The 25885-nt window shown below is 37.3% G+C and overlaps 3 protein-coding genes across 18 annotated transcripts in view; 1 reads left to right on the top strand and 2 right to left on the bottom strand.

The window, feature by feature from the left end:
* Positions 1-5171: 5171 nt before the first annotated feature.
* LOC125662734 (tripartite motif-containing protein 2-like) lies at positions 5172-11330 on the bottom strand. 2 transcript variants are annotated; one of them, XM_056147307.1, is made up of 3 exons: positions 8327-9106; positions 8190-8231; positions 5172-6430 (listed from the first exon to the last, which is right to left on the bottom strand). In XM_056147307.1, the coding sequence occupies exon 3, from the start codon at positions 6417-6419 to the stop codon at positions 5403-5405; it is 1017 nt and encodes a 338-aa protein (XP_056003282.1). In that variant the 5' UTR covers positions 6420-6430; positions 8190-8231; positions 8327-9106; the 3' UTR covers positions 5172-5402. The 2 variants fall into 2 exon arrangements, with proteins under 2 accessions (XP_056003282.1, XP_048751019.1); XM_048895062.2 differs by lacking the exons at positions 8190-8231; positions 8327-9106 and adding an exon at positions 11123-11330.
* A 3415-nt stretch (positions 11331-14745) lies between these two features.
* LOC125662671 (uncharacterized) lies at positions 14746-17940 on the bottom strand. The gene is made up of 7 exons (XM_048894976.2): positions 17785-17940; positions 16849-17154; positions 16579-16743; positions 15835-16026; positions 15561-15747; positions 15185-15399; positions 14746-15054 (listed from the first exon to the last, which is right to left on the bottom strand). Exons 1-7 carry the CDS (start codon positions 17828-17830, stop codon positions 14900-14902), a joined length of 1266 nt encoding a protein of 421 aa, XP_048750933.2. The 5' UTR covers positions 17831-17940; the 3' UTR covers positions 14746-14899.
* A 4587-nt stretch (positions 17941-22527) lies between these two features.
* Positions 22528-25885, top strand: part of LOC125661258 (mothers against decapentaplegic homolog 4-like) — a 64010-nt gene continuing 60652 nt past the window's right edge. For 8 of the 15 annotated variants that reach the window (XM_056147299.1, XM_056147295.1, XM_056147298.1 and 5 more), the window contains exon 1: positions 22549-22633. The gene's annotated coding sequence lies outside the window, so the exon portion shown is untranslated. Of the gene's footprint in view, positions 22634-22797; positions 23022-25885 lie in introns of all 15 variants that reach the window. The other 7 variants (XM_056147296.1, XM_048893223.2, XM_056147301.1 and 4 more) reach the window with 4 other exon arrangements.

The raw sequence follows: 25885 nt of genomic DNA, 5'->3' as shown, positions 1-25885 counted from the left end.
TTCAAGTTTGTTCAAATCATGACCCCCAGGAGTAGGATGAGGCCACAATAGGGAGTCAAAAGTTTTACATACAAATATATAGAGAAAATCTTTGAAAATCTTCTCATGAACCATTGGGCCAAAGAAATTTACATGAAAGCTTCCTGACATAGTGCGTATTCATGTTTTTAAAAATCATGGTCTTCGGGGGTACATGTAGGTTGGGGCCACAATAGGGACCAAAGTTTTTCATGCAAATATAAATGAAAAATCTTTAGATATGGGCCCAGATGACTAATGTGAGTGATGTGGCCCATGGGCCTCTTGTTGTAATAAATGATCCCGGACATGAAAAAAATGAAATTAAATAAATGGAACATATTTTACCTGATGATAAGATCACGTGAAAATTTTACTTAGCCTAATTATGTGAAATAGATTATCTTCATATGACTAAACGTGTTATTCTGTACATGTACGGTTACTTTTGTAACAGGTTCACTATTACCCCTCCACCACCCCACCCACACACACACCATAAATGTGACTCCCTATAGTAACAGATGTGCAAAAATAAAAGTGTGAAACATAGGATTTAAACATATATTAACTCTCTGTCCAAAGTTGTACATGTAGCAACACGTGTCTGAAATATGATAGCTGTCCGAAGCCTGGCTGTCTTTGTTTTGGGGGTGTTTACAGGTACAGGTGGGATAATAATAACAACAAACAAAAACCGCCAACTTATAAAAGATTGTTGATTGAAGTGATCGATATGCAACATAACTACATGTAATATTGAAAATGAAGTATTCATAATGATAACGATGATATTAAAAGAAATTTAAAAATAAAACATACCTTAACTTCGAAACTGGTCAACATTCACCAAACAAAATGGAAAGTTCTTTAACATTTTTACATAGGTAGGACCCGAAAACCTGCTTTAGGAATGTCCTCTGTATTCCATTGTTATTTTTATTAAAATCAAATTTCTGTGTAAGAAATCAAAACAAAACAAAATGAAATGAAAATAAAATTAAAAAAAAGGATTGTTTAACATGCTTCAATGCAGATTAAATTTTCATTGTCATTTTACGAATTAAAATTATGACTCGAATCTTTTTAGCAAAGTATATATTATAGACTAGGACCAGTAACCGTGCAGAGTTACTGCTCCTCCGTCACATTAGACTGTACAAGTATTGTTGGAGTTGCCGTTCTTGACCCACAGCTGTGCAGATCGTATAGATAGGTTTATTGAGTTGCACAGGGTGGAGGGATTTTACATTATAGAGAGCAAGAAAATAAACAAGCTCCAGGTATTAGATGTACACAGAGCTACTTGTGCAAGCCTCAGATACTGGATATTGAGGCGTGTAATTCTTATTGAGGACCTATATTTAAACACTCATAATCAAGTTTGCAACAAATATTTGAGTCATAAGTTTAATTCCTAAAATGACAATGGAAATTTAAAATGCATTGAAGTATGTAAAAGCATTTTTTTTTTTTTATTATTATTTTTTTTTTAGTAAAAAGAAGTACAGAGGTCAGGTTTTCGGATTCTATTAAAGAACTTTCTATTTTGTTAGGTTTCGGTTTTCTGTTGTTTTTTGGTGGTTTTTTTTTTGTTTTTGTTTTTTAATTTTAAATTTCTTTTTATATTATCATTATTATCATCGTTATTGTAATGAATACTTTTCTTATTTTTGCAAGTTTTTAATTCTCTAACAGCTTGTAAATAACTGTCGAATCGAAAAGTATGATTTTGTAGATAATTGTATGAAATATTTGCAATTGAAGATTCTTCAAGTATTTTCACAATTACAAATTAAAACTATAAAAGCCTAACAATTGTTTCATTTTAGTTGTTTATTTTGAATTTATGTATTTAGCAATTTTACCCCCCCCCCCCCCCCAAAAAAACCCACCGAAAACCAAGCAACAAAATACTAATAATAATGTCCTGTATTAAAAAAAAACTCCAAAAATAAATGGGCCTAAATGAAAAAAAGGCGTGTAGGGTTGAAGTAGAAAGGTTGTCCGAACGTGTTTAAGTTGACGTACAAAGGTTGTGTGTAGGTTAACATACAAAGGTCGTGTGTAGGTTGTCATACAAAGGTCGTGTGTAGGTTGACATACAACGGTCGTGTGTAGGTTGACATACAAAGGTCGTGTGTAGGTTGTCATACAAAGGTCGTGTGTAGGTTGACATACAAAGGTCGTGTGTAGGTTGACATACAAAGGTCGTGTGTAGGTTGACATACAAAGGTTGTCTGTACGTGTATAGGTTGACATACAAAGGTTGTCTGTACGTGTATAGGTTGACATACAAAGGTTGTCTGTACGTGTGTAGGTTAACATACAAAGGTCGTGTGTAGGTTGACATACAAAGGTCGTGTGTAGGTTAACATACAAAGGTCGTGTGTAGGTTGACATACAAAGGTCGTGTTTAGGTTGACATACAAAGGTCGTGTGTAGGTTAACATACAAAGGTCGTGTGTAGGTTGACATACAAAGGTCGTGTGTAGGTTGACATACAAAGGTCGTGTGTAGGTTAACATACAAAGGTCGTGTGTAGGTTAACATACAAAGGTCGTGTGTATGTTAACACACAAAGGTCGTGTGTAGGTTGACATACAAAGGTCGTGTGTAGGTTGACATACAAAGGTCGTGTGTAGGTTAACATACAAAGGTCGTGTGTAGGTTAACATACAAAGGTCGTGTGTAGGTTAACATACAAAGGTCGTGTGTAGGTTAACATACAAAGGTTGTCTGTACGTGTATAGGTTGACATACAAAGGTTGTCTGTACGTGTGTAGGCTGTCTGCATGTGTGTAGGGTGACATACAAAGAATGTCTGTGTGTAGGTTGACATACAAAGGTTGTCTGTACGTGTATAGGTTGGCATACAAAGGTTGTCTGTACGTGTGTAGGCTGTCTGCATGTGTGTAGGGTGACATACAAAGAATGTCTGTGTGTAGGTTGACATACAAAGGTTGTCTGTACGTGTATAGGTTGGCATACAAAGGTTGTCTGTACGTGTGTAGGCTGTCTGCATGTGTGTAGGGTGACATACAAAGAATGTCTTTGTGTAGATTGACATACAAAGGTCGTGTGTAGATTGACATACAAAGGTTGTCTGTAGGTTGACATACAAAGATTGTCTGTGCGTGTGTATATTGACATACAAAGGTTGTCTGTACGTGTGTAGGTTGACATACAAAGGTTGTCTGTACGTGTGTAGGTTGACATACAAAGGTTGTGTGTAGGTTAACATACAAAGGTCGTGTGTAGGTTGACATACAAAGGTTGTGTGTACGTGTGTAGGTTGACATACAAAGGTTGTGTGTAGGTTGACATACAAAGGTTGTGTGTAGGTTGACATACAAAGGTTGTCTGTAGGTTGACATACAAAGATTGTCTGTGCGTGTGTAGATTGACATACAAAGGTTGTCTGTACGTGTGTAGGTTGACATACAAAGGTTGTGTGTAGGTTGACATACAAAGGTTGTTTGTACGTGTGTAGGTTGCCATACAAAGGTTGTCTGTATGTGTGTAGGTTAACATACAAAGATTCTCTGTACGTGTGTAGGTTAACATACAAAGGTTGCCTGTATGTGTGTAGGTTGACATACAAAGATTGTCTGTATGTGTGTAGGTTGACATACAAAGATTCTCTGTATGTGTGTAGGTTGACATACAAAGATTGTCTGTGTGTAGGTTGACATACAAAGGTTGTCTGTATGTGTGTAAGTTGACATACAAAGGTTGTCTGTACGTGTGTAGGTTGACATAGAATAAATGTTTGCATTGTTGATTTGGTACACTGTAGCTTGTAAGCCATTGTTAAACTTGAAAATACGTGTATTAAGTACTATACTACACATGTATAATATGTATAATACATCTGAGAAATTTGTATTTTAAAGAAAATAGGAAGAAAATTAATTAATATTGTCAAATCATTAACAAATGAATCCTTACAAAACATATTACGTTAAATTGTCTCGGTACACCGTGCAGAGATACCAAAAAAAGTTTGTAACTAGGGATAAGTTTAATTTGTTTTAGAAGGCGGGTTCAGACAGAGCACACGGAAGAAGAATTCTGTGTTTACAATACGTCATAGACACTCGGTAAAAAAAAAAAAAAAAAAAAAAAAGGAGTCTTTTAAATGTCGTTGTATTGACTTCCTGAATATATCAATGCACGGGGTTTTTTTTTTTAGTTGGCTTTAAGATGAATCTTTCATTAAATTTAGAACTATCTAAACCAATATATACATGTAGTTATTTAACAAATGTTTAGCTAGAGCGTAGAATACCCATACGTAATCAGCCCCAGGCTAACCTCGCTCCAGATCTGTGAGGTTTTTAGAACTTGTTTTCGACATATCCGTTTCATCTCAATTTTTTAACCAGTGTGAAAATAATTATGACGTTCTTTCATCAATACTGTACTCTTTCAAAATTGGTACCAATATATGACTTTTTAAATTTTTTATATGCATGTATCATTACTCTTTCCTCATAAAATTTGTAAAAATCATGCATTTTTACAGCTGAGTCCCATTCCCGGTACATTTGAATATTTTTGCACTGCTCTGCCTCGCCGTCTTTGATGTGATAAAATAAAAAATTCAATATTTATCAGTGGTTGCCTTTGATTTCGTATTAATTTTTAAATATTTTTATAGGTCATTGTATCGGTTATGGTATCAATATAGTGTCCCCATACTTTACAGACATCCTTCATGTAGGGCAAGAAACTTGTTTTCTATAAGTCGTAATGTTTCTGATGCAACCGAGTGTATATATGCCTCTGTTAACGATCGAACCCAATCGGAGCACGCTCTTCATTTTCCGTAACCGGTTACGGAAATAGCCGAGTAGTTACGATTGGATCGAACCATGGACCTCTGGCACGAATGTCCATGCAGTATGGGGAGGTTACAATTTCCCTTTGGTCGAATTTTTTAAAGGAACATTTTGTGGTCTCTGTTTTGGATAGAAAAGCTACAAACTTGCGTCGCAACCAACCCCCCACACACTGTGAACTATTCGTGCCAGAGGTACCGGATTCAACCCCCAGCACTTCGTTACACTAAATGTTGTCAGTTTGGTAGATCACAAAATTTTCATTTCATGGTCCGGAATTCATTGAACATGTTTCAACCCTTATAATGATTTTTTTCCGCATAAAATCTTTTATTTAATGTAACATTTCTCTGTACATATGCATGAATAACTAATTAAGCGACATGAGTTCAAACTTCCTCGATTATCATATGACTATAAATACAAATATTGTAATGAAGAACAAGCAAAAACAAAACGCCTTTAGATAGATGATTTACAATACTACTGGCATACAGGATGAAACGCATTAACGCCGCGGGTAGAATACTAGATCTCTCTTTATCTGTCTTCTAAAATCTTGAACCTCTTCACCTTTCGCGATTCTTGTTCAGCCACCCAGATAGAATCCACTCCGTCGAAACAGAGGCCATGTGGATCTTTAATCCCCGCAGCCTCCGTCAGAAGCAGAAGAACAAAAGCGCCATCTTTGTCAATCACGTGAACACTGTGTCTAAACTGGTCGGCAATAATCACGTGACCCAGAGTGTCGGTATCGATCTCCATCGGCAAGAACTGTTGCGATTTGTTTTTCGTGACCCCGCCGCTATAAGAAAACCGAAACTGGCCCCGATGATTGACGGCAATGATTCTTTTCATGTTATAATCGCTTACTATGACGTCACGGTTATAGTTTTCGGCGATGTATTCCGGTCGACTGTAGAGGTCCTGGTCCTCGCCGGTGATCTCCCTTACTTTACTTCCGGACAGCGTGTATTCCTCTACTTTCCCCTTCTGGTCGGTGACGTAGGAAGAGTCCTGGAAGAGACCAACAAGAATGTGACCGGATTGCGTGACGCAGAGTCCTGCTGGACTCCAGTCAGTGGTCACGAGCGTCTGTGACCCCTTTTCTTCCGTAACGTGAAGTATCCGTCTCGTCTCAATGTCGCTGTACAAAATACTCTTGTCTGGTAAAATTGCCATTCCGTCCGGAGAAACTTCGGTGTCCGTGGCTATTGAAGCATGACTACAACCCAGGTCATCAACCACTCGGATTTCACGGTCATTGCCGAATATTAAAACTTTCGAAGTGCTCAAACAGCGGACTCCGAGCTGGTACTCTAGATCCGTCTCAACACACGCAGTCTGCTCCGGTTTGTCCGTAAGGTGTCTCAGGAGTTTCATGGAAGTCTTTCCGGAGAGCCTCGTGATGAGATGATGTCCGGTGATCCGTCTCTTTGCGTGTTGAGTTTTACACCTGGTACACAGATATCCGGGGCAGCTTTTACACAGGAATTCACCGACCTCGATCTCGCACTCGTCACACTCCAGTAAGCAGGGAATATGGTTATCCTCCATCTTGTCTGCATCTAATTTAAAAGAAATATTCATCATTATCATCATCTTCATAATCATCTGTTATACATCACGGTAGTTCAGTGGTAGACTAGAACGTAACCAGGAGGTTATGAGTTCGAGCCCCATTCCTGTCATGTCCGCGTCAAACCTAAGACTTTAGTGATTGCTTCTTCGCCAAACGCTCGGCATTTAGAAGTGGGAATCATGGGTCTTTCGGGTATGACCTTAAAAACGGAGGTCCCGTGTCACGGCAGGCTTTGACACGATAAAGAATCCTCACTGCTACAGCCCTGAGCGCTAAGCATGGGTCTATATTTGTAGTACTTCACCTACAGCTGGTGACGTCTCACATATGAGTGAAAAATTCTCGACGGGACGCCAAACAAACAATCAATCAATCATCATCCCTGTTACCCGTGAGGATCCGGGATAGAATAGGTCCTCATTACCATTGTTTGTCGTACACTGTAAGAGGCGACTAAATGGGGCGGTCCTTTTGGATGAAACCGCAAAAAATGAGGTCCAGTGTCACAGCAGGTGTGACACGATAAAGATCAAAGGCCGTAAGCGTCGAACATAGGCTTAAATTTTGCATCTTTTCACCGTCAATGGTGGCGTCTCCATATTCAGTGAAAAATTCTCAAGCGGGACGTTAAATAATACATAATCAATCAATCATTATTGTTTGTGCATGCATATAGATATTTTAATGGGGGGGGGGGGGGGCTACTCGAACACGCTCTCCTTTCTTCCGTCCACGGTAGAAAATGCTGAACCGGGAAAATAAAAACAGAGCCATACAATAAATTTCAAAACTTCATGTACAATATTATCTGAAGGTCATTCTTAATACCTCGTCCTAGACTGCGAATGTTGTACAATATTATCTGAGGGTCATTCTTAATACCTCGTCCTAGACTGCGAATGTTGTACAATATTATCTGAAGGTCATTCTTAATACCTCGTCCTAGACTGCGAATGTTGTACAATATTATCTGAAGGTCATTCTTAATACCTCGTCCTAGACTACGAATGTTGTCACTCGGTGGAATTTCCCTATCCCAGGCTCGTACAAATGAAAAATTATCTTAGTCTTTTCCTCCCTAAAACTGAAATGGTATAGGGGCAGCAGTTTTAATTCTTGCTTCATCTTTGTAATACTCGGGCTGACGCACGACTAGGCGTCCGTTACTGCTTAATATACTGGCAATTCTAATGAATCATTTCAATGAATAATCATCAACTGTTCATTTACCATTTCAGAAGAATTTAACTGCAGGAAAACTAACCTTTAAGGATATATTTTAAAATGTATGAGAAGCATGTTTACCGGAATTTTTTTCCCCCGGTTTAATCGAGTGTAAAGGTTACATTCTAAAAATACATTATTATTGCATACTTTATGAATGGCAGTGCCGTTTAAAGAGACACATTGCAGACTCGGAGCATCAAAAGAAAATTGTGTATTAACGTATAACATTTCAAATAAATGCATAAATCAATGAGCAGACACAAAACTTTGTGGTCGCTTGCTTCAAGCAGTTCATAACCTCTTTAAATTTGCTTTCTGAATTTTGAATATGTGAAGTATGAAGTTAAAGATTTTTCAAAGTTACAGGAATGCGATGGGAGAAAAGCGACCCATGATACATCAACCCCCCCCCCCCCCCCCCCCCGACCCTGTACAGCTAGAAACAGAGTACAATTACAGACATATCCTAGCTAATGCGAGGAAAACTGTGATCGGATCCACAGCCTGTGTTACCTTACCGAGTTCGTCTTAAAGTATCGGGGTATCCGCTGTGTTATATAGGACTGTGTATCCGTGTTATATAGGTACATATATCTGCTGTTATAAGTCTGTATATCCGTTGTGTTATAAGCCCGTATATCCGCTGTGTTATACAAATCCGTATATCCGCTGTTATAGTTCCGTATATCTACCGTATTAGATAGGTCCGTATATCCACCGTGTTATATAGGTTCATATATCCACCGTGTTATATAGATTCGTATATCCGCTGTGTTATAAATCCGTGTATCCGCTGTGTTATATAGTACTGTGTATCCGTGTTATATAGGTACATATATCCGCTGTGTTATATAGGTCCGTGTATCCGCTTTGTTATAAGTCCGTATATCCGTTGTTATATAAATCCGTGTATAAAGATCCTTGTATCCACTGTGTTATAGATCCGTATATCCGCTGTGTTATATAAGTCCGTATATATCTGCTACAGGTTTTGTACTCTGGGGCTCTATTTGTTACAACAAAACCAAAAGCAGTTTTCTTCCTTTTTTAAATCTCGTTACGAATCATGGTCGTGTTAAATATGGACTAAGCAGCTATTGCATTGCACTGATTAAATACGGATGATTTAAAGGTGTATGTATAACTGTAATAGATCATACATCGACTGCCAAATCTAAGATTTCAATGGAGATCTTTAGATAGGGTCACTGAGTCAGTAGTTAGGTAAACGAACAGCAGGATTTCTTTAAGAGGCAATCTGTCATGATCTTTTTGTGTTCCGGAGACGTCGTAGTGTGTGTGCGTGATGTGAATGTTACGTAATATTGAAGTAGCGAATCTGAGGGGTGTCACGGTGGTTGCAAATCCTCCTTTGGTTTAGATATTTATTTATTTTTTTTTTTACAAAAATTGTCATTTTCATCATTTTGAGATTTTCACTCCCACCACCCACCCCATCCCCTCGCCTTTGGGCTGAAAAAAAAAAACCCCGAACTTGCAGTTTTCTTTAAATTTACCTTGCAGCCCAAATTATGACATTAAAATTTCCCCGGACCGGTAAAGTTCACAGTACATTTCATTACTCAGTCTGCATGAGAAAATACAAAAATTCTGGTACCACGTGCACAGAAATAAATTTCCAGAACTCTGAACTTGGGTCTCGATCAACACTCCCTTTGAAAATTTTCTGGATCCGTCCCTGGATCATTGTGTGACTTTGGAAAATTCACATTGTTCTATGAAGTCTCTTTATAGATAGCGTTGACAAATTATACACAAACTTCCTTTTCAATATCGATTTAGTCCAGTTCAATTAATTAGCAATTTTCATACATGTAGTTTATTTCATTATGAAATATAGATAAAATTGCAGACGTTCGGTATAGTAATGTAAAACAAAATGTATACTTCTTAACTCAGAACCCCCACCCCCACCCCGATATCAATTCATCGTAAAATGAATTATAAAATATCTTTGGAAAAAAAATTAATTTCAAAATTATTCAGTTGAAAATATTCATCATAGAATTAAACATTTGATGATCATTTCTTGTCTGACAAGACAACTTGATTGATAAATGCACACAAGGCGGAAGGCCAACCCTGGACCCCTGAATCGCGAGTCAGGTGTTCTAACAACTTCCTGAATCGCGAGCCAGGTGTTCTAACAACTTCCTGAATCGCGAGTCAGGTGTTCTAAAAACTTCCTGAATCGCGAGTCGGGTGTTCTAACAACTTCCTGAATCGCGAGTCAAGTGTTCTACTGTAACAACTTCCTGAATCGCAAGTCAAGTGTTCTAACAACTTCCTGTCTGACCACTAGTGATCAAACCTAGCTGACTGCTACCCCTGCAGTAATTAATTCATAACATCTGTAACATTTGTTTTGCAGAAGTCAAAATTGATTAATGACGAGAACTTGTAAGATTATTTTCCATTTGTTGCCATGATTGATCAATATTTTAAAGTCTATATAAGTAGGTTGCCCTTTTCACGTATTACTAAATGCACGTGTATACTAGTATATACTAATATATTTTGTGAAAATGGTACGCTTTATAAAAAATGTGGCACCCACAGTTCGTTTAGTCACGTGCTACCTTTAGAAATAAACACACAGCGGACCTAATCATGACCCCCACCCCCTCCCATGTATCCATTTCATTGTGTAAAATGACAAGAGAAATTAAGAACAGTTATATAGAACTTTACTTACCCATTGTTACCAGGGGGATCCAGGAATTTTTATAAAAAGGGGATGGTTCTACCATCAATATTGGTTTTCAAAGGGGGTTGTCCACTCTCAAAATGCGTTATTTTTACCTTTTTTAAGCAAACTTCTTTGACGAAGGGGGAGGGTTCAGGGCCGTAAATTAACCTTCAATTTGGAGGAGGCAGGAAATTAGGCGGGGGTCTGGGCACATTTTGTGCACACTGAACACGTTTCGTGCAAAATCCTTGATTCTAGGGCCTTCTAAGATGTTACTTGACTAACTCATTCTAAAAGAAAGATTTGGAATGCTTTTTAAGGGAGGTATCATATTCTTAGTTATTGGAAACAACATAAATTCTAATGAACTTTAAATTTTAATTTTTTTTTGGCTCAAAAGTTGGAGGAGGCAGCTGCCTCCTCCGCCTCCATGTAATTTACGGCCCTGGGGTTCCGACCCCCGGACCCCCCTCTCACTACAACACACATTAGGGGTGGGGGCGGGGGTGAGGTTAAAGACCTCATTTCGTTGCCGATTTTGAAAACTGTTATAAATTTTAGAATTTTCTATCAGATGAACATATCTTGCTTTGTTATTTGTGAAAATTCACGAGACTCAGAGCGCGGAATGCGTTGTTCCGTGGTGCTGATTCAGATTGATAGGAAGCGGGGCTAGACAGAGGGGGAGGGGGTAAAGGAGAAAGTGAAAGTAGGCGGAAAGAGCTATGAAATAGGACATACCCCTCACGATGACTGTGTCTGCCGTTTGAATCGCTGTAGGTCTACCTGACGTTGGTGTAACTAAACTGTGATTTACTAAGGATTATTTTATTTTTACAAATGTTTGCCTACGACGTAATTTTCAACAAATCAATACACGCACCGGTATATCACATATGTCGTAGTGTTCGATGTAGACCTTTCGTTTTAATTCACGTCTTTTCCTTTGAGTGCGTTGGATTTACTAGGATGATATGTTATCTTTGACTTTTCCCCTCCAGTTCAAGCACGTGGTCAGACTCACGTGTTAACGTTGATATCCATTTGTTCACGATTCGATTCTGTTAAGTATGCTATAGATAAATTTTGCAATTTTTTTTTTCGAAAGCCTTGATAATTTTTCAGAAATAATGCCATGTAAAGTTATATCTCTCTGTCACTTGATTATTGTGAAATAGAGAGTTTATATGCGTGTGTTTGAAGTAACAGGTGCAAGGCGCTGGCCGTGTAGCCCCTTTCCCCGGCTGCTGCAGAACTGTAGCTCTCTGAAAAAATATTATGACGAAACACAGTATTTTTTTTTCCAAAGAGCTACAGTTCTGCATTATTTCCCAGAAGCATTGTGTGAGTTAGAGAGGAGAGTGGTGAACGCTCGGGGTTTCTGAGTTAATATGTTCGAATGTTTCTGTTTCTTTTGAATGATTGGAATTTGAGAGATGACAAATTTATGTATTTCGCTTGAAATTAGAATGTACTGTGTGTGTGTGTGTGTGTGAGTGTGAGAGAGAGAGAGAGAGAGAGAGAGAGAGAGAGAGAGAGAGAGAGAGAGAGAGAAAGAGAGAGAGAGAAAGAGAGAGAGAGAGAGGAAATCAAGTGAAAATGAAAGTATGTGATTTTGGATTGTGAATTATACATACTTGTGAACATTTCATTTATATCTAGAAATGTTTGTAATTAGGACCACAGGCTTATTAACGGGATGAAACCAGAACAGCCACAGGGAGGACTCTTGTGACAAAAATTATATGTTTGAAGGAAAAATGGTTCTTGAATGTTGAGTTCTTGCTTCCACTTGTGAATACTCAATAGACACGTAACATGACTTTACATTTTTAATTTTTTTTTAGATTTGTTTTTTTTTTTTTAAATCTTTAATGCAGTAATAATGGTCGCCATGATAAAGACGATGTAGATCATTCATAATATTTGTGTGTTTGGATAAAGTGAACATTAATGTTTTCAATATGAAATATTCACAAATTATTTTAGTAGGCATATTTAAAAATTACATGTATTCGATTGGATTAACAACATTTTCATCATCATGGTCTTTTACATACATGCATACGATTCCAGTATCATAGGCTTGCCAGTTAAAAAACCCAAAAACAAACCAACAACAACAAAACAAAGCAAAACACCACACCACTTTGTTTTTACTTTTTATAATGAAAAATCTGTTTTCCCCAATATTCTTTCAAGAAGTCGGATGTAGGCAGTTTATTTATTTCCATTGAACACCTAGTTTCACTAAATCCTAAACCGCCTTACTAAGAGTCCATTGTGATATCGCTGCAGCTCTCGATAACAACTTTCATACTGTTCTTGTCATGCTTGATCTTTCGCCAGCCTTTGACGTGATTGATCACCCGATACTTATGCGCTGACTGGAAGATACACTGGGTATAACACTTCCGTGGATCAAGTCATATCTCAGCGACAGGAATATATGCGTGTTTCAATCGGGGATCATTCTCTCACCAGAGGGCGCGCTACGCAAGCTTCGTAGCGTTACGCCCTCTGGTGAGATTGATCGTCAGACAAAAAAAGCTACGACGATCGGTGTGCCTCAGGGTTCGGCCTTGGGGCCGAAATTGTATTGCATGTTTAGAAAACCCACTGGTGAATTATGCCGGAGACGCAATATGTCTTACTATTGTTACGCCGACAACACTCAGGTTTACATAGTGGTCAACCCAATTGATAACTGGAATGATTTCAAAAGCGAGACTTGAAGCTTGTTTGTCTGATATCAGCAAATGGATGTCATCAAACATGTTGAAATTGAATCATGACAAAACTGAACTCGTCGTTTTTGCACCCAGAAACAGAAACCGTGGTCTGTCTGACATCAGCCTTAGTTTCGATGGACATGCCAAGAAATCCCGTCCGGTCTGAATTCGTTGGCTTCAATAGGACCATAATACATGCTGATTAATAGTAGCCGTCGCTTATCTCTTAATTGCGGTCACTGATTTATAACGGTTTTTCTATACCGGAGATTTTGCTAGGAATTTCTTGGCATGGGCCTTGTGACCGACAGTAGATTCAAGTATGCGGTCGCAAAATGAGAAAATTCTTAATTCTACATACTAGTATTCTTAACCAAGGCCATGCCAATTTGTAATCTAGTTCGTCGGATTCGCCGCTTCTATTTTGTAACAAATCCAAATTATATTATCAAAAAATAATATCCGCCCGCGTGTTCAAAAATATCCGTAAATATTTTTTTTATTTTTAGTTTTTACAACAAGCGCACAAATAACCTTGATGTATATGCTGACAAATGACAGAAGCGCGGGCTCTCGAGAAATTTCTTAACATTGTAATACGGTTAAGTTGATTATTCATGATATCTATCTTAATATGTACGATACTTCATAACACTGGATTGGAAGTTGTTCCTTATGCTGGAATCAAATTGGAAGCCGATGAAACTTTTGAAGCGCTATTCGATGCCACTATTTAGAGAGCATTGATAGCACATGATTGATTGTTTGATTAGCCTATATATTGACTGAAGTCTCTTGAGAATATTTCACTCACATGAAGACGTTACCATTGCTGGTGAAGGGCTGCAAAATTTAGGCCTATGCTCAGCGCTTATGGCACTGAGGGATCTTTATCGTGCCAAACCTGCTGTGACAAGGATCTGTTTTTGCAGTCCTATCTGAAGGACCGCCCCATTTATTCGCCTCTTACAACAAGCAAGGGGTACTGATCGATGACTATTTTAAACTGGATGTCAAAACTGGATGTGTCCCTAGCAATATGCATATCTCTGAATCGAAAGTTTGTAGAAATGAAACTTAGATAAAATGCTTCAAAAACACCTTATCAGTTAATGTTGCAAAGTACATGTATTAGGTATAAAGAAAATAAGTCTTTGAAACCTGAAATACTTATTTATTGTAAACTATATCAACAAAGTTGAACAATATTAAGTTTATGTGGTAAACAAATGATATCTGATGATTTTAGATCTTTATCTTTAGGCGCCCGCTTTTTAAAATCACAATTCAATAAAAAATATCTATACTTCTTATATTCGCTCGCCTCATAATTTTTATCTCCAAAATTAAAAATAATATTTGTAAAATAATTTCGCCCTCTCGCCTCACTTTTTTTGTTTGAAAATCCGAAGAACTATTTTACAAATTGGTGTGGCCCAAGTAAAAAGTTCAATATATCGTAACACCTGTACCATCCGTTAGATGCGGTTACTAGAATACATGTACACGACAAAATACCCAAGATTTACTAGATATTCATGCATTATTGCCAATTCCCAAGAAACTGAGTACTATTTCACTATTGACGCTTTCTTCGTCTGGAAACTCTTGCCCAAGTAATAAGTACATATGTTTGGCATTTGATATTTTATTTTTCAAAGCAAAGTTTTCGAAAGCACTACGATAGGGGTCGATTTTTTTCTGCAAGTTATATCCGTTTTCACATGCCTGCTTTGGAGATCACGTGTGGATACCCCAATACATCATACGATTCAGACGCCAGGTTTCATCTACATTCCCCGTTGAATTCCGTGCATCTGCCCTTGGAACGTCCGTTAGCGGTATTTTCGTTCCTCATCTGTCCCATTTCCATGATGTAGCGGGTATTCCCAGAATTAAGTAATTCAAATATGGATTTCAAATACTGGAGCTGATGTGGTGCTGCAATTGTATATGCATGATCATTTAAAAGTTCCACTTCCAACGTTTCCTTAAAATGATACTGATCAAGCTTATAATCGATTGTAAATTCAGTATAATTATCTATATTCAGTGCTATCCAAATTCTTACCGAGGAACTGAGACATGAAATTCGTGATGTCGACCGCATTTCCGCTGGTCACGTGGTTCTCCACTTGTTGAAAGTGCAACATGGCCGACTTGATGTAGTCCGTGTACACTTGGAGGATGGCAGTAATGGCGGGAGTGGCGTCTGTAGTCGTGTATGTGGGTAGGATTTTCTTTAGCCAAGCCTCTGTCTCAGCGAAGGGTTTGATTTCGGATAACCTGTTTTAAATATTAGCCATTTTCAGTTACATATTCAAACACTTACATTAAAATCGTAATATAGGAGTCCAGTTTTTACTAGTGAATCAAGATATTTAGCATTGGAGAAAAAAAATGTATCAAAAGGACGAACAAGTCAAATTGTACACTTTCTGATTTACCTCTCTTGGAAACGGCTAACAACGTTTTGGTGCAATTCCCATAGATCATGCATATTCGGACATTGAAATACGAAGACATTGTCCGTCAGAAGTTGATTCAGTTTCTCATCGAACATGACTGGTGTCCATTTTTCCTGCTCAGCTTTCCACATGAGCATTTTCATTTTTGCAAGGAATTCCACAATATCTGGAAAAAAAAAATGAATAGTAAAATCACGCTTACCTAAATATACCCGTTTACAGCATGCTATAAGTATCAAAGATTTACAAATACCATTAAGTTGGAAATATTCAATGTGTTCCATAATGTCGCCGTAGGCATGTCTATGCGCTGCCATAACAATTTTCTGGGCGACTTTGTCCACAACGGTCGTATCCGTTACCCACTTCTCCAAGACTTTCCTCACGCCATTGTTAATTTTCCAGTCACCCTCGGCCATTTCAAGTACTTGGTTCTTGAAAACATCTAGATAATGTTCAATGTATATGAAAGTACTTATACAATTTGTTTTTGTGACAATACAGCCAACATTACAATTTTTCACTATGTATTAACTATTTCAATTTAGGCAGACATAACTGAGGAATGAGATGAATATAATAGTGTTTATATTCAGAACTTGGTATTTTCTAATCAGGTGTTGAAAATAAACATTTCAGCTCCCATTGTGTAGAGTGTTGAAACGCTGTGGTTGTCATTTTGTGGACTTATTTGCAAAGAAATCAATGCTTGGCTGAGAAATTTCAAACCACGAAATGGTTACATGTTTGTATCTATTATTCATAAGATCAGAGTTAGCTTGTTACCGTCATGGGTTCTGTCCACGAAATATTGAAAAATCAAACGATGCAATATTTTTCATTTAACTGTAGTATTAAAGACAGACATTTAGAAGTACAATGTACCTATAACATACGAGTATCATTCACTTAAAAAATTACAGCTGCCAAAATTTTGAGATTATATTTCGGTTAACGTCACAGGTCTAATATCAATTCTCTATATAGTTCTACTCACAGAAAACTATTTGGTTGATTCTTGTCGTTGCACACTGGAAATGGGCATCCAAGAGCTCTCTGGCAACGTTAACAAAAGTCTGTTCTTTGAGCATCATCTGGTCAGCGTCGTTATACCATGCATTCAGCATTGTAACAACATTACGTGGCGTTAACGGCATTTCCGCTGAAAATTCAAGGGATGTCAATGAAATGTTGAAATGTAATTGATCCTTACAATATCATTTGAACGCATTCCATGAGAACTTGCTATTTTCTCAAACATACTTACATTTATATGGTCCACTTGGAAAGCTGCGGAAGTATGGTTTCAGAAGCTTTTCAATCATTTTGTACAGATAATTGTATGTTGGAGAGGGGTCAAGTTCATCGTTATCAAGCACCCAAGGTCCGAGTGGTCTGGTACCGGGGATAGTGAATTCTGGTGTAGACCCGCTCAGTGGTCCGATACCCCTCATGGAATACTCAGGCCTACTTCCGTCAACTACATACTGCCTTAAGCTTGCTGCGAGTCTCTCTAGTTTGCCGACGATGACACGTAGTTCATCCTCAGAACTCACTGGCTTTGATAGCGAACCTGTTTGAAAATAGACGACAGAAATCTTCTGTACGGTATTCATGGGGCACGTTTGATTGGGAAGACTCGAGTAACTCTTATAGAGTGATGCCTGAGCATGCACAGAGGCTAGACTCCTTGAATGTGAATAAAACAACTGTTCTAGTGTTGTTTTGAAAATCGTATCAATGGCAATTTATTTAAATGTGGTAGTTCATTTTAATACCGAAAACTTTAATTTCTATTACATGAACATATGTATCCTCTTTCATGGTAATTTTGCTCTATATCCCCAAAAGTTATTTCACATGTCAGACTCAATATTTCTCATCATTCTCCGCCGTGTTGAACACTTGAGGCTCCCGTTATTGTCAGGAGTAAACTTTTCCAACCGGTGTTCAGCACTAGTGTCATGAAATACACTTTATATTTGCAACTCTAGCAACTCGTGTAACTTCCGAGTTGTTCAATCAAACGTGCCCAAAGAGACTAGCAATTACGTGCAACCCATTTTGTGCGTGTTCGAGTGGTATAAACAATTTCACTACAGCTCGAAAAGACTTGCCGATACATTTTAAATCTCAATTATTATTCACGATGGAAAAGTTAGACAAAAAGTCTTTCCATGGAAAAAAAAAACAACAACCTTACCTTGCAAAACTACTAGCAAAACCACAAGGACTTTCCAAAACTCCATGCTTTGTTTCTATGATGTGATGTCAGTGATACCGGTCGTCTCAAAGTACACGCACTCACCCGCTCAGTCCTTTTATACCTACCCGACGTCGTGCTGTGCAACAATTGGCTGTTGAAATTTGATGACACATGTATTTTTGCTGAGAATTTTTTTTTTTTTTCAGATCCAAGTTCCGTATTGTCTTCATTCGTAGAACTCATCAGCTTACAACAGATGATACAATTATAACATTTACATTATAAATAGTTTAAATGAGAGTGAATATAATGTTTTACATGTATATGCATATTGATTGTACGGTAATAGTATCATAGACCCCCCCCCCCCTAACAGAATAAAAATCAAGAAGCATATGAGCCACAATGCTTACCCGAATTTCCTTGGACCTGTTCAGGTTTTTAAAGGATTTCCCCCTCTTTATTGCCACGAAAATTTTTGACCCAATATCATGACTTCACTCCAGCCACTCTGGTCCTTTTTACAAACAATCTTGCGATTAAGATGAAAACTTTAAAACACTGTAATTGTTTTACAATTCTCCACTCGCATATTTTAAAATGAGCAAAACTGAGTTTATATACACAGGTGATAAAACTGGCATTCTTACTTGGGGCACAATTGATCTCAATTGAGTACAAAACAGAGACAAAAATATAATCTTAATCGTAATTGTTTTTAGCTCACCTGAATTGAAAGCTCAAGTCTTGGTATTACAGGTATTTATTTACAACATGTCTGCATTTCTAATGTTCATTTTCCTTTACTTCTTAACGCTAAACGCCATTTTTAGCTCCGAGCTGAAAGCTCAAGTGAGCTTTTCTTATCGCCTTTTGTCCGTCGTCTGTCTGTAGACTTTTTCCATTTTCGTCTTCTCCAGAACCACCGGACCAATTTCAACCAATCTTGGCCAAAAGCATTCTTGGATGCAAGGCTTTCAAGTTTGTTCAAATGAAGGGCCATGCCCCCTTCAAAGGGGACATCACAAAAATGCAAAAATAGGGTGGGGTCATTTAAAAATCTAAAAGAACCACTGGGCTAGTTAAGTAGAAATTCATATTAAAAAGTTCCTGACATAGTGCAAATTCAATTTTCTTAAAATCGTGGCCCCCGGGGGTAGGATGGTACCACATTGGGGGATCAAAATTTTACATGCGAATATTTGAAAATGTTCAAGAACCACTAAGCTAGAAAAGTAGAAATTTACATGAAAGCTTCACGACATAGTGCGGATTAAAAAATCCCCGACCCCCAGGGTAGGATGGGGCCACAATAGGAAAGTTTTACATTCAAAAATATAGAGAAAATGTTAAAAATCGTCAATATTGCACGAATATTATACATTATAGATATATATTATAACCAGTTTAAAATCTAGATTCAACTATGCCAATTCCCTCGAAACTGATTGCTATTTCACTATTGACGCTTTCTTCGTCTGGAATTCTTGCCCAAGTAATAAGTACATATGTTTGGTATTTAATATCTACCAGTCTCTATTCGTAATGGTAAAAATTCCACATCGAAATTGTCTCAAAATTGAACGTAAATATTTATGCATATCCAGTACTACATAATTTTCCCTATCAAAAATCGTTTTAAAAGATACATAAGTACGCAATTTGGAAATATTGAAAATTTCATAGCCCCAAAGTTTTGAATAATAAAAGTGGTTTTTTTTTATGGAGACATATTTATATCTACCATTAACGTTGACTCAAAATGATATTCTAACTCTAAATTATGAGATATTTCTTTCAAATCGCTGCACCAATTGTTTGTACATCTATTGTAATCAAATTCAAATATATTTCTTGTAATACGCTCATTGTCAAAGGACATGTCTAACACCAGTTTTACAGCTAAACCAATTTGTAAGTTTTCCATTAACTCGTATATGTGATTCTGAGCTTTGATAGATATTTTTATCGAGTTAAACAGTTTATCATCTATATTATGTAACAAAAGTTTATATAGCATCACATCTCTATCGACAAATTCGAAGCACTTTTTAAGATCAATAAATCCAACAAAGATTTTTATTGTTTTGGACTAAACTACTCAAAGTGAATAAATACAATAAATTAGTATTGCACTGTATTAGTGTTGTACTGCCTCATCTGCATCCAGTAATTGTATATAAAGTACTATGATAATGAAATTATTGACTTTTTAGAAGAATAAGAAGGAAACTTAACAAACTGTCAAAGCTGAATAAAGTTGTTTCCGGAGGGAGGGGTGTACCTGTATGATGCACAGTGGGAAGAAACGTGGTCTATGTTTTAACGCGTAATGAAGTTCCGTATTATTCCCAAGGACTCCACTTCAGTTTCTTCATTCATATTGGTGAACTGTTCAGAACCTGCCGATTCTTCCTTTAAAGATGTACAAAATTGCACTTCTGAAAAATCATCCACTGTAGAATACTATAATGTAGAAAGGAGCGCAGATTCATATATGATATTAAAAAAGTAATTTCCGCAAAACACAAGAGGTATCTCTCCTGTAGATTTTTTTCCCCGTATCAGACAAAATATAAACCTCTAAGATCGATACCAGGAATTTTAAGGATGAAGTACATACATGTATATACCAACTGATAAATAGAATTAATGGGGAGGAAGTCGAATCCCAAGCGAGCACCTGTTAAACTGAGGTGTACAGAAAAGACATTAAATATAGTAGTAGCGATATCTCATTTGAAAAAGAACTATGAGACCTTGAAATACATCTTCTATAAAAAATGGTGGGGAAAAAACCCCCCAAAATACTTGTTCTGTTCATTTCAACAGGACATACTGATGGTTTGTATTGATATGAAAATTGTGTTTATTAAGTAAAGCCATGACAAAGACTGCCAATACGTGTTATCGTTCTGTTGTATGTTGACGTTGTCCATCTGTCAGATTCAAAATAAATTAATATTTGGAGAAATTTTGTAAACGAATATGTATAATCCCATGAGGATCCGGGTTAGAATTGGTTCTCAGTATCCCCTTGCTTGTTGCAAGAGGCGACTAAATGGGGCGGTCCTTCGGATGAGACCGCAAAATCCGAGGTCCCGTGTCACAGCAGGTGTGGCATGATAAAGATCACCAAACAGGACCACGGACAAACCCCAGCGTGTACAGAATACAGCAGCAAGGATGATAACTCGTACTAAAACATCACTTAATTTACACCTGTACTGTATATCCTGCACTGGCTCCCGGTTCAGTACCGCATAAAATACAAAGTTCTTGTATACACACATACCAAGCAGTCCACAAAACCGAACCATCCTACCTTAGTGAGATTAATACCCCGTATTGCCCTCCAAGAAATTTAGGTTCGGGAAATGGGATGCTTCTAAATGTTCCACAAATAAGAACACAGACTCACGGAAACAGGCGTTTTGACTACTCCGCGCCAAAACTGTAGACCGCTTTACCACTCGGATTACACCAAGCTAAATCTCTGTACATTTTTAAGCGACTTCTAAAGACTCATTTTTTAAATATTGCTTTTAATATCTAGCTATAAGACAATTCAAATGTAGACTTGAAGTTTATAAAAAAATAATTTTTACCAAACGCTGTTTTTAAGTGGAATTCTCTTTGTATTGAATCAAGACAGGCTTCTTCAATTAAACAGTTTCGTAAATATCAGCAATCCCCTCCCCCCCCTGTATATTTTTCGTATGGTTCTCGTCTGTTGAATATAATTCATACCAAACTGAGACAATAATTATCTTTATAGACGCAATATTGTTGATTCTCCATTATGTTCTTGTGGATGCGTGAAGACTCATATCACTTTTTCTTATTTGTAAGAAATATTCAGTTGCTAGATACAAATTAATGGATAGATTGCTTAGGTTCAATCAACCTTTTCACTACAAGTGGACTTTCTTCTATATAGAAGCCTAAAAAGACAAAGGATTGCGTAACAAAAATGTTTTAAAATCAGATCTGAGTATAGCGACAACTATAACTAGCTATAGAGCTTTATAATAATAATAATATCCTTTATTTATACAGGATTGCACAATTAGTTGTATAAACTAGTTTACATTGTGGTCCTGTCTATAACATACATGTATATACATATCGAGAACATAATATATCACAAAGCATGGAAATATCACAATTTATATACATACAGATAAGAACTAAATGAAAAGAGACAATAAACACACGAGTATCATTGAGTGTCAAAATAATGTTTTAGATAGGCTGATTTAAAAGATGAGGTAGTTGTGCATTTTCTTATAAAATCTGGTAACGAGTTCCATAAAATTGCTGCTGAAATGATAAAAGATCTTCTAAAATATTCTGTTTTGGCTCTTGTAACATAGATAAAATTTGTAGAGCTCTGTCTTGTATTTCTTGTGAGACAAGTAGTAAATAACACAAAGCATTTTCATATAAACTGTCTCAAGGTCCCCCTAAGATGTTATATGTACACAATCAAAAGGTGTAAATGGGGTGGGGATGGAAACTGTGAAAAGTAGCTAAAAGATGTGCTAGACCCCACCCCCACCTCCTTTCACAAATTCCTGGATCCGCCTATGTGGTATATATTGTACCAACCCTGTAAGAGTGAAGGTTATTGTTTTTGATTTTCTCCCTCAAAGATCATGACAAGCAGTCACATGCCACTAAAGGTAACTACGTATTCCTTGATTCACGTTTTGCCAATCCTGGTGCTGGAGTTACCTTTCTTGACATACCGGAAACCTGCATAATGATTTGTGCGCATGCGGCTCCAAGTTTATTTTGATTTTTACTCGCGCCATGAGAATGCAGAAGAATCACAGTTTTGCAGGTAAACAACAACACAACCAAACATGCAGAAACCATACTTTGTGCCCGATCTTACCCCTCACCTTTTTCTCAACCCCAAAATCCATCATGACCGATCTATATCTTTCATGCGATCAAGAACTGGAAAATAAACACCGTCGTTTTTTTTTTTTATGTTGGTGCCAGGATGTCTAGAGCGTTTGCACTAGATCTACACTTAGTCGTGTGTGGACAACGTGGCTGTATCTTTAACAAAGAGAATCCTCCGTTCTATTAATGGTCATCGCTGATGCTGAGACTATTATCAACATTGTGTCTAACACTCTAAAGCTGGTACAACTTCAAAAAAGACGGGACGTCGGCATTCTTTCTTTCGAATGGCTACATTCCCACGAACGTATGTAGGACAGGTAAACTGAGGAGAGAGTGCCTCCGAATGTCACTCTTGAGAAGTAGATAAGATACGAGTAACAATAGGGGTTAGGGTAGGATTGACCTACAGCTGGGGATAATGTTGTAAACAAATCGTTTAGTAGTAGTTATATATAGGGCTGAAACAATTCACTGAAATATCGATACTGTTCAATATAAACCTTCAATTCAATGTTCGATTCATTGCCTCGATTTTCGATTCGATAAGTTTATTACAAACGGGTTCAAGTAAAATGCATCAGGCTTGACCTTTACTTTTATATTATCTAACATGCATCTTACAGTTTGGTAGTTTGGAAACATTTTGCTTTGAAAATTATGATTGTGAATGTTGGTAATTCAGTGTTTGAGTCAATGTCAAATGACACTGGTCTATGCCAACTGTAATTGAGATAGACCAAATTGTCTATGCCAATTTCTAGATTTAAAGCAATAAAGTTATCCCATAGGACCTTACATGGTCAGTTGACATCTGATAAATATTATGGGGAAAGGAGGATATTATTATGGAAATTTAAAGAAAATATGCCTTCTGAGTACATTAGAAGTAAATGAAAATGTTTTTTTTTTTTGTTGTTGTGATATTTCTTTTCAATGTTGCGGTCTTTGCCAAATCGATGAGGTCTATGTCATCAATTTGAGCCAAAATAAACGGAAAACGGGTTAATTGTATCGACTTCTACTCCCCCTCCCCCAGGTCATGTTAGTACACTTTCCACAATGGTGAGTGGTGGATTTGAATTGAAATATCCTATCAAGAGCTTCAGCAATAACTGAACAAATAGCTTACAAATCTAGTAGTTTGATTCATCTATTCATTTGTTAATTTTATTTTATAGTGTTTCAAGTATAATGAATGATAACTGTATTTGCTTTATTTCATAAAGATTGTTATTATAATGTGATGTATTGCAATACAAAATTTGATATTTCAATGTATCGCAATACAATTTTCGAGTCGCAATACCCAGCACTAGTTAGAGCACCTGACTGCAGGGATTCGGGATTTGATTCCTGGTCCAGCCCTAAAACTTCTTCCTTTCCTATACATTACATTTGGTGTCTTAGACTAGCCCCTGGGACTGACAGATGAAAATGCCTGCCAGGTGATAAAGATCTTGGGGTTGATGTCTTCAAGGTGTGAGGAATTTTTGCTGGGGGGAATGGGGTGGTCAGATGGGTTCGATGGCCAGATAGCTCAGTTAGTCAGGGGTGTGATGATTTGCTCAATTTTCGAAGAAAAAAAATGAAACACTCTGGATTTGATTTTAAGTGGCAGAAAATGATATTTTCCAGGTAGGGTGAGGTGTTTTCCTCCCTTTTTGACCAGTTTTCCTCTGATTTCTGAGGAATTCAGTCACAACACTGGTTAGTAGAGCACCTCACTAGAGATTTAGGGAGCCCGACCGGGTTTGAATCCCTGTCTGGTCCATTGCATTTTCTCCATTACATTTGGTGTCGTCCGCCTCTAGATTTCAGATGAAAGTCTTGCTAGGGTGAAAAGAGTGTGGGTTTTGTGTATTCGAGGATGAAGACAAAGGAGGGAGGAATGTAGTAGTTATAGGGCTATACAAACCGTGGATATCAGCCTGGGTAGCTCAGTGGTTAGAGCACCTGTTTAGTGATGTAGGGGTCCTGGGTTTGATTCCCTGTTCAGCCCAAAAATTTTCTCCTTATATTTTACAGTTTATGTATATATATAAGGCTCTAAAGTGCGATGGTTACACCAAACTGCGATGGTCTGCGCCAAAGTTCGATGGTTTGTTATTGTTATGGATGCCAAGGTGCGATGATCACGCCAAAGTCTGATGGTGCGGAGTTCAGTAACGCTTGTAACGTCATATCATTGTGATGCCATTCTTAACGTCTTTTATATGAAAACCGAAGAAATGTTAATGGATGACAGCAACGACAAGAACTTTACTGATAGCTGAAACCCAATGGTATACTGCTTAGTTCTTGTTGTGCATTAAATAGTTAGCTAAAATCCCATGGTATACCACTTATTTCTTATTGTGCATTAAATAGTTAGCTAAAATCCCATGGTATACCACTTAGTTCTTCTTGTGCATTAAATAGATAGCTAAAATCCCATGGTATACCGCTTAGTTCTTATTGTGCATTAAATAGATAGCTAAAATCCCATGGTATACTGGTTAGTTCTTGCTGGCTAATCATTAACATCCAGGATCTGCCAAACATTCATTTAGGGCTATGTAGCTTTAAGTTGATTTATTATTGTTTGACGTCCCACTCGAGAATATTTCACACTTATGGAGATGTCACCATTGGTGGTGAAGGGCTGCAAAATTTATGCCTATGCTTGGCACTTACGCCCTTTGATCAGGGAGGGATATTTATCATGCCACACCTTCTTTGACATGAGACCTTGGTTTCTATGGTCTCATCTGAAGGACTGCCCCATTTAGTCGCCCCTTATGACAAGGTGTACTGAGGACATATTCTAACCCGGATCCCTACACAATTTGACCAAAGTCAAAATTATATATTTTACTATTTTTCACTCCCCTTTTGTTGATTATATACCACTATGAGTATGTGATTAAATGTCATGGTATTTTCAATATGCAATTTACATTTCTATTCATGTAATGTTCTACAAAGATTGTCGTCAAATGTCATTTTATATCTTTCTACTTTAAATCTTGTAGTCAATCACAGTTTGTATTGTACATTTCACTGGTTGATTGAAGTGTTAGGTAAAAAGGACACAATTGTTTTGACCAATCAGAGTGAGAGTCAGAATTCCTGATTATTAGATAAATTCTAGATCAATTAAATTTCTTCATGTTTTGAGCGTCTTCAATGGTGTTTGCAGCAT

Source organism: Ostrea edulis, chromosome 8 (genome assembly GCF_947568905.1).
Source record: "Ostrea edulis chromosome 8, xbOstEdul1.1, whole genome shotgun sequence".
In the NCBI taxonomy this organism is placed as follows: domain Eukaryota; kingdom Metazoa; phylum Mollusca; class Bivalvia; order Ostreida; family Ostreidae; genus Ostrea; species Ostrea edulis.
Note: the sequence above shows the minus strand (reverse complement) of the source record. Positions and strands in the feature narration are given on the sequence as shown.